Here is a 9041-nt window from a genome sequence, read left to right as displayed (position 1 = left end):
TGTTCCATGAGCACATGAAGAAATGTTCAAGCCTAGCATTCTTTCTAACATGTTAGATTTTCACTTTAAAAAAAACCCATAATGAGCATTCAATAACCACCTGCTGTCTGAAGTCTTTCCACATAGGTATGACTACTGCATGTGTGTCTGCTAGGTAAAGCTCACCCTTTAGACAGTCTTCCAGGGTCACCTGGTTGTAAAAGAAGGCTTTGGTGGCAGCAGCATACTCTTTACCCCAGCGTCTGGGTTGAGATCATGTATTTCACGAGAGGGAGTCAGGGTCCAGTGAATCCCTTTCAAAACGAATACAGCATGCTGTATTTTGTCTTCTGTTGGTCAATCTATGCCAATCAAATAGGGCTTGAGGGAAAGGCCTCAGTCTCTTACGCTATTGGCATGGTAAATTAACAACTAAGAATTCTAAGGAGGCTTCCATCAAAAGTTTGCTACAAGGTGTGTGTGTGTGTGTGTGTGTGTATTAAAGTGCTGCCTGACAGTCAGTCTAACTTGGCATTGACGATTGTGGCTGTTCAAGGTCTCATGAAGAGGCCCCTCCTCACCCTCCTGCCAGTAAACCCTTTAATAAGAGAAGCTGGAGACTGGATCTTTGTGAGTTGGATCAGGTGTTTAATATGTGACTAGACACTCATCTTTAAAACAGTGTGTGTGTGTGTGGGGGCGGCGGCTCCTGAGCATACATGGAGGCAGGAGGAGCTTCATTGTTCCCTCCCTTCCACCCCATGTGATTTCGCTACCAGAAACGGGCTGGAAGGCCCAGCTGTTCATCTTTTTGCCACTTCCACCCTACACTGTTTTAAAGGTGAGTGTCAGGACACATGTTAAACCCAACTCAAATTAAACGTATTATCTAATGAGACCCTATGACTTTTCTGTGGAAGCATAGTTTGTCTTTATCCTGAAGCACAGATTCGTTCATCAGTTTTACCTTTGACATCTCTTATTCAAGGACTAGATCTGGCCTTAGAAAGAATCCTCTGTAGACCTTTTGTGCCAGAATTTTTAACACCCTCCTTACTAGTTAGCAGAAGGTATCAGAATACCAATTTTTCTGGTACTAAGAGAAGCTATATAATTTGAAGTGGCTATTGTTAAAGCAGGCTCCCAAGGACAAACTGTAAACCCTTGTTATATGTTTAAAAAAGTTATGAACCAGAGTTGCTCACAAATTTTAAACAGCCTTTTCCAAAAGATCCACATATTCCCCGATAAACCAGCCTGCCATCCATTTCTTGGGGGGGGGGGGGGAATTAAGGCTTCCTCTATTGCTTGTAGGAGAGCATATCCTAATTTATTTGAGTTTGTTTTGTGGTCCTGGGTTGCAAAACAAAAAAGAAGGGCCAAAAATCTAGGGAAGCATGTAATATAGTAGTAGTGTGGGTTTTCTATAATTTATTAAATGCTTGTCCACCCATCCATGCACAGCTCCCTTCTTCAATAATAAACTGCATTCAGCATTGTTGCATCCACTGGGAGCTGCCTATCTCTGCATAACACAGCTTGTAGTTAAGCTGTGACTTGGCAGTTCTATAACGTGTGCTCTTTTCCTCCATATATAGCTGCAGGCTCACCGTGTGGCCATTTGTTTTACCTGTATGTAATGAGGAATGGAGTTTATGGCTCAGAGCATTTCAGCTTCTTTGTGGAAGATGCTTGAAACAGATCCAATGTGTCTGTTGTTTCATGAAATACCCTAATGTACCATAAGTGGTGTGCCATAAGAATCACTTCTGTACCATGGAGAGTGTTTTTTGGCCTCTCTCAAAAGTTACTTGCAGTGATATGTGATCTTTCCACATGATGGGACAATCCATGTGGCAAAACGTACTATGTGCTACAATCACCATGTGATGCAGCTACCACACAGAGGCTCTTTCAAAGGAGCTTCCATGAGATGTAGAGATTGTCTGTGTTCTGAATTAGTCTTGAAGGTGCCACTTTTGGGTTCCTGGAAAAGGGGCCAAGTGTACAGGATGCAGGTGTTACCCTATGGGCTGATGTGTGCCATATAATATGGTCAGCTAATGAACACATGAAGCTGCCTTATACTGAATCTGACCATTAGTCCAGCAAGGTCAGTACTGTCTACTTTGAGTGGCAGCAGTTCTCCGGGGCCTCAGATAGGAGTCTGTCATATCAGCCGTTTACCTGATTCTTTTAGCTGAAGATGCTGGGGATTGAACCTGGAACCTTCCACATGCCAGCCAGGTGCTCAGCCACTGAGCCGTGGCCTCTCCCTAGTGTGAGAAGATAACTGTGATTCTGGCTATTGGATGTGACCCTATTACTGCCTCCAAGCTCTCTTTAACCAGTTTGTTTCATTAGATAGCTAGAAATACAAGTAGTTTTGGAAAGGTCTTCTCACATGATCATGAGCTGGCAACTCTCTGATGGAGCTAAGGGGGGAGGATCTTCCGTTAATAAAGGGGAAGTGAGATCGTGTTTGAGACAGAATGTTTCTTTCCTATTGTTCATTATCATTAAATCAACCACAGAAAATATTTGAGTGTATTTGAATGCTGAACAAATAGTAACAGTAGAAGAGTTTCTGTTGGGGTGTGTGTGGAAAACTCAGCCAATCTGACACATTGCTTGGCATCGCAATGCCAGGTTATGTACTTGGATAGCTAGACTTGGTGGCTGAAGCCACTGTCTTAAACTTCTTCTGTGCTTCTCTTCTCAGACTGACCCTCCTCCAACCAAGGCTTGCTGATGATGAATGGAACAGCCAATGTGAATGCAGCTGGACGTAGCCATTATGCCTCCTCAATTCCTGTGCCCAGAGCTGCATCCCACAGCAAGATACATACTCTGGTGGCATCTCCAAAATTGCCCCCCAGGCAAAACAGTGTGGGAGCTGTTCCTTCCCAAAGGGCATCCTCACCCAGGACTGGAAGGGGACTGGTTGGCTCAGGCAATGGTAATCCTAAAGGATGCAAGCAGAAGGTCATCCCTAAGGTCCCAGCAGCTGCAAGCCCTGGACAGGAGAAAGCCGAGGGGCATGAGAGTCATGGTGGGATAGAAGGAATGGAGTCCAGTCTCAGTTTGAACACAGTGTCTGGCTGCAGCAGCCCGCGGGGAACACAGAAGACCAGCCCCAGAGCCACCGGAACAGCGAAAAAATCTGTAGTTCAAGCAACAGAGAAAGGGAAAGATACCTTAAAGCATGGAGAAGACTGTACCAGCCTCGGAGCCAAGAAGGTTCCTGCTAAGCCCTGCTCAGTTTCTGAGCCCACAAAAACCTTTCACCTCCCAGGGAAGAGCCCTTCTCATCTCAGCCTGTACAGTGAGACTTTGATGTCCAGGTCTTCAGAAGGACCCAGCATGAGGAGACCTCAGAGCTGTCCAGTGAAAGGTCAGTGGGCTTCAGAAGCCAACTGGAAAGGAAGTGGAACGTCCAAGATGGAGGATAAGCCTCAGGTGATCTCACTGGACACAAGCAACCTTAATAAGGGGCCTACCCTACACACTGGACCAATCAGTTTTTCTTCTGTGCCTCAGCACAACCATCCTATTATGGCTACGGTGGCCCCTTTCCACTATCGGTGAGTGACTATTCATAGATACACTTGTCTGAGTAACCCTGCTTAGGGTTAAACTATACATAACACAGTAGACCTCTGGATTTAGAGACATTTACAAATGTCCGTGATCTAAGGTCTGTTAAGGTTTTTAAAAATAGTCATCTGTCCAGTGTACCTGCTTTGAAAATCATAGAAGGGTCTCTGGAGGATGGGATGCTTAATCTTTTCTTTCTGTGTCTTTCCCCTAATTTAACCCCCCACCCCCCAATTGCAGTTAGTGCCAGGAAAAAAGAAAGACAGTTATAGTATAGACAAGTGCAGCTGCTGCCAATTTTTTAAAATTAAAACTCATAAATCTCTGACTATTGGAATATGAGACTTTCAGACGATATTCAACCATTGCTTAAAAAAATAGGTAGAATTTTTTATTGCTGCTATACAACTATTAGGAGCCCCGTGGCGCAGAGTGTTAAGCTGCAGTACTGCAGTCAAAAGCTCTTCTCACGACCTGAGTTCGATCCCGACGGAAGTCGGTTTCAGGTAGCCGGCTCAAGGTTGACTCAGCCTTCCATCCTTCCGAGGTCGGTCAAATGAGTACCCAGCTTGCTGGGGGTAAAGGGAAGATGACTGGGGAAGGCAACGGCAAACCACCCCACAAACAAAGTCTGCCTAGAAAACGTCGGGATGTGACGTCTCCCCATGGGTCAGGAATGACCCGGTGCTTGCACAGGGGACCTTTACCTTTTATATAACTATTAAAGATATAAGAGACCTGTCTCACTTTGCATCTTCCCTCTTGGGACTTTTCTGCCTCCTTGACAGCAAAGCCCTAGATGCGCTTTGTGACCAAGGAGCATCACAGGGTGGGGAGGACTGAGTAGCATTGCAAGCCCTTTTGTTTTCCCTTTCTACTGACACATTGAGGTTGGGTATCCTTAAGTGAATAGCACATTAGGCCATACAGCATATGTCTGCTCAAATTACTGAGAAATGAATTGAATGATAACCAACCTTTGGTCTGATCTGCTCATGTAGCTGAATTTTGTAACTGGTATGGAGAAATGCTGACTTGATGTGCTTTCTTTGCCTATCAGGAGACAGGGTGAGAAGGAGAGGACCAGCCTGTCTAAGGAGGAACATGCAGGTGATGAGCATGCCAGTCCTACTGAGGGCCCGGATCTCAGCTTGAGAGGCGTGGGTAAGTAGAAGTGCTGGGGCGAACTGTTCCTGGTGAATAAGGATCAGGATGCATGGCTCATAACTGGTTGCAAGAGTGGGAAGGTCTACTTTTGTGAAAATTTTTGGTGGCCATCCGAGCAGCCACATTGGTCGACAAGTAGCAAGTGACTTGGAAGCAGATCCTGACCTTTTTGAACCAAGCATAAAATCCAGGGTCACTCTGCTAACTTCAGCTGGAAGGGATTTTGCAAGCAATTAGCAAGTATATGGATTGCACAGGATTGTAGCTCATAAACAGTCAAGACTTCCTGTTGCCAACAAAGGGATATGAAATTCTTCAGGTTATATATCTGAGCAAATAACACATATAGTAAGAGCAGCTTTAATTATCTATTTTAACGCATGTTCATTCATTTACTGCCAGTATCCTTCTGTTTGCCTCGATCAGAAGCAAAACAGCTCAGCTCAAATTTAATGGAAATTCATTTTAAGATCAGAATGAACCCTTATAACCACACTGTCAGTTCACATTTCTAGAGTGTTTTGGATTACAGCACTGAAGAGCTCCTAGATTGAACTACCAAGATCCAGCTAAACTAGAGGAAATCCTGTAGAGTGGAATGCAAAGAGAGAAAATTTGGCATATATTTTCTCCTTCTCTGCAACAGATTCCATAACTCTGGATTCTTGGTTCCTGGTGGGGTCCTGATACATCCTTGCCTGCTAAAAATAATCCCAAAGTGGGAGATAGAAATCCACTGACTGTTTCCTTTTCAGAGAGTTCCTGTTAGGAAGATGCTGGTTATTCATGTGTTAACCATAAATAATAGAGCAGGCTATGCCTCTGGAATGTTGTGACAGGCAGTGAATAAAATAGAATCTGGAGTTAAAGTTGCAGATTGTTAGAGAGATGGAAAGAGCTTGGTTGTTAGAACTTATGTGATGCAAAGAGCCTCATCTCCACTGATTGGTATGCTTTTTATGCCTTTGCTTACCATTCTTATGGAAAATACACCACATATAATATTTATACAGGCTGTGGGTGTGTGTCAGGGATAAAAAAAAAAGAGCAAAGGCATTAACAGACTGAAATCTAAGGCTGAAGCTACACATGATACATGACTGTGACTGTATTTCCCATGAGTATTTAATGGAAAACAGCCACAAGAAGGTGTGGCCTGGTAGAGAAAGCCAGCATGGGTAGAGGGAGAAGAAGCTGTATCTTGCCCATCCTCTTCCCGTGGTTTTCCCATTCAAAGCCACCCCTTCCCCAAGCAGGAAGGAAAGCAAGTTGAGGGAGAGGCTGGAGAGGAAAAGCTATCCGTTTAAGCAATCTCCTGTGTAAAACACAGTCAGGGCTTCTTTATTTGGCTATATGTGCCCAGAGCAATAGTGGAGTGCTAGAAATAACCCGTGATCAATCAGTCCATCAATATCAAGCATTAGAACCAAATGACAGTGTAGTTACAATGAAGGTTGCATCAACAATTCCATTTAATGTTGGCAAAGAATGCTTTACTTATCAAGAGTGGGAGGGCACACAGAGAGAGATATATGAAAAGAGAATCGTGCACAGATCATAGAAAACAATGAAAATGTTGCGGAATAATTAATGCTAATTTTTTCAGCTTTTCCCCCCAAAAAATGTTTTTTCATGGGGTTGCTGAGAAAAGAAGGGGACAAATTCTAGGAGCCAGGGTTATGCAAGGGCTCCATAGATTGTGTTGCATGTGGGTGGAGTGACTGAGTGCCAAAAGGGAATCTTTCTCTGGGTCTACGGTGGCTCTCTGCAGACCTGCTCACTCAGTGTTTTAATTGATGTGTGCAGTTCCCCTTCCCCCATCTCTTTTATCTACCCAAGTAAGTTTCTTTTGCTTTATATTTTGGTTGCATATTTTTCCTGGATAAATGGAGGCCTAATTTATTTACAAACACAATTGTCCCATTGTTTTTTCTGACCAGTGGCCAGTTAGTTCCTAAGTAATTGCCAATTCTTTTTGAGAATGCTCCTCTGATCAAAGGTCCTCCAGTTTTTCAGACAGTATAGTTGTTTCCTCAATTTAGAGTACCTCTAAATGCTTTTCTTTTGCCATAGTAATGGTCTACCAAGCTCTGAGTATCGGAGATTCATAAGTTGCTCCAAAGCAGACTGACTCCAGCAGAGAGTGATGTTTATTCCGTACACCTTTTATTGTTGAACTAGTTTGAGGTGTCTAATCTCTTTCAGCCCTTGTGACTTCGGGATTTTCTCAAGGAAATGACATGGTTGTTTTAACAGTTATTCAAATTGCCAAGTAATATAAGATGTGGGTTGCATTCTTATCTATTGCTTATTTACGTTTGAATTACTAATGTTTCTAGCATTCTTGTGTGATGCCCCTGCAGCTTTCTTTTATGATATGAATGCTGCTAGTTGCAGCAGGAATCAGATCTTGCTTCTAACAGGAACTTAATAAGCCTGATAGGAAAATTGGCTTCTAAGTGATACTTAGCCAGTTATACTCTCCATCTACATTAACATCTATGGGTGGGAAGGTTAGAAAAATCTAATTTTGTTTGTAAATGCTTGAATGTTTGATCTCATTTTCTTTGTATCAATGCCTTATATGTGGCTAAATATACCAGAGTTCTACCTTCGGTCATTCTGAATGTTTCCTAAAACCCACAATAAGTCCTGCTGGTTCATCTTGCTAATGCACCTTTTGGAAGAGGTAGGGGATAATTCCCTGTGGTAAGGGAGAAAGGTGGCAAATTTAATGGTACAATTCGGTGTTGATTTCAATAGGTTTAGACTGGAGTATCTCTGCATAGGATTACATTATATAACTTCTAAATGCCATAAACTGGGATTTGTATGATGCATGGAATGCCATTAGCACTTATTGGATAGTATCTGTGTCATTGCTAGTGATGAACAACACTCCCAATCCAATTCTTAACCATTTGATACATTTTTTAAAATTGGTTTTTTTAAATGGTTGGTTCTCTGGTATATACTTTTTTTGTATGAGAAGACTTATCAGGCCCTTTAAAAAGAGAAGTAAACACCAGAAAAGCTACAATTTCCCCCCTGTTGCAATACCTGCACCATAGCACAAACCTTTGTATTTTTTAATATTACTTTTAAAAGTTCATTTGAACACAGAAAGGCTTGCCCTAGATTTTTGACTGTCTTGTCAGAAATAAGCTACCAATGAAAATGAACCTAATATAGTCTATATACTTAGTCAGAAAATAGTTTTATATGGATGGTTTTGGATCATAATATGCATTCTTTATTTTTTCTTTCCTCTACATGTAAATAGAGTCTGTGCAAATTGTAGAACTGCTGGAAGTAATAAGAATATTTGTTTTCTTCCTCTGAGTCTTTGTAACTAAAATAACCAGAGCTAGGATTTTGCTTGAGTCCCAGCTCCAGAATGGAGCTTCCTCCGGTTAGCCTTCTTGTGAAGGAAGGTATCTCTCTGAGAATGTGCAGAGTGCCTTTCCCTACCACTGAGCATCTACAACCAGGCCCCACCTAATTAAATTAGGGGAAAGAACTTCAAAGAAAAAGCTTGAGCTGCTCATATTCAAATTTTGGGCAGGTGTATTTTCTGAAATACTTGCCTCAATGCCACTGTGACTACACACACAAGGCTGGAGGCTGGGATCTGCATTGTGCTTGAATCTCCATGGAAGCTTCTTGGGCTTCCAACACTGCGGCTGCTCCAGAGGGGAGCATTCTAGTAAGTCAGGTTACCAGACTGCAATGGAATTAGTCTCATTAGGGCATAGGATGCAAATGTCCCCTGGGGCCTCTCAGAAAAAGAATAGACAGCACGCCAGTCCTAACAGGATTAGAGGCCCATTCAAGAGCTTTGCTAGGAAGAACTCCCTGGAGGGAAGGAATGGACAGATAGTAGTTGATTCATTTAGACCCGCTCAGATGCTATTGAAGCTCTTGTTTAGATCTTGAAGCTCCCTCCTCCCTTCGTCCATAGCAAAGCCATAAAGAAGCTCCCTGTTCTCCGACTGTCATTAATGGGAATTGCAGAAGATGATATTGTTTGTTTGTCTCAGCTTCTATTGCTATGGGATTATGCAAGTGTTTTGAGTTACAATATAATTCTTCATCTAGCAGCATGCTCTCAGGTATATAGAGAGCAAGGTGAGACTAATACAAAGATGTTCCTTTGCCAATGTTGCAGGTCATATTAAGCAGTAGCTGAATGACTTGCATGTCTTGAAGTAATTTCAGAAGGAGCACGTCTTGACTTTGGATTGTGTGGGGGCTGAGTCACATACACCTGGGTGACAGGAGTGTTGTCCTGCAGTATG

At 42.7% G+C, this 9041-nt stretch overlaps 1 protein-coding gene across 1 annotated transcript in view; it reads left to right on the top strand.

Moving 5' to 3' along the window:
• Window positions 1-2723: 2723 nt before the first annotated feature.
• NAV1 (neuron navigator 1) overlaps window positions 2724-9041 on the top strand; it is a 234224-nt gene continuing 227906 nt past the window's right edge. Inside the window, exons 1-2 of the mRNA XM_056844035.1 lie at window positions 2724-3563; window positions 4637-4740. Of these exons, the coding sequence (XP_056700013.1) occupies window positions 2731-3563; window positions 4637-4740 (937 nt within the window). The 5' untranslated portion in view covers window positions 2724-2730. The remainder of the gene's footprint in view (window positions 3564-4636; window positions 4741-9041) is intronic.

The sequence above is a fragment of the Euleptes europaea genome, chromosome 2 (assembly GCF_029931775.1).
Source record: "Euleptes europaea isolate rEulEur1 chromosome 2, rEulEur1.hap1, whole genome shotgun sequence".
Lineage (NCBI taxonomy): Eukaryota > Metazoa > Chordata > Lepidosauria > Squamata > Sphaerodactylidae > Euleptes > Euleptes europaea.
This window is presented reverse-complemented; position numbering and strand designations above follow the sequence as displayed.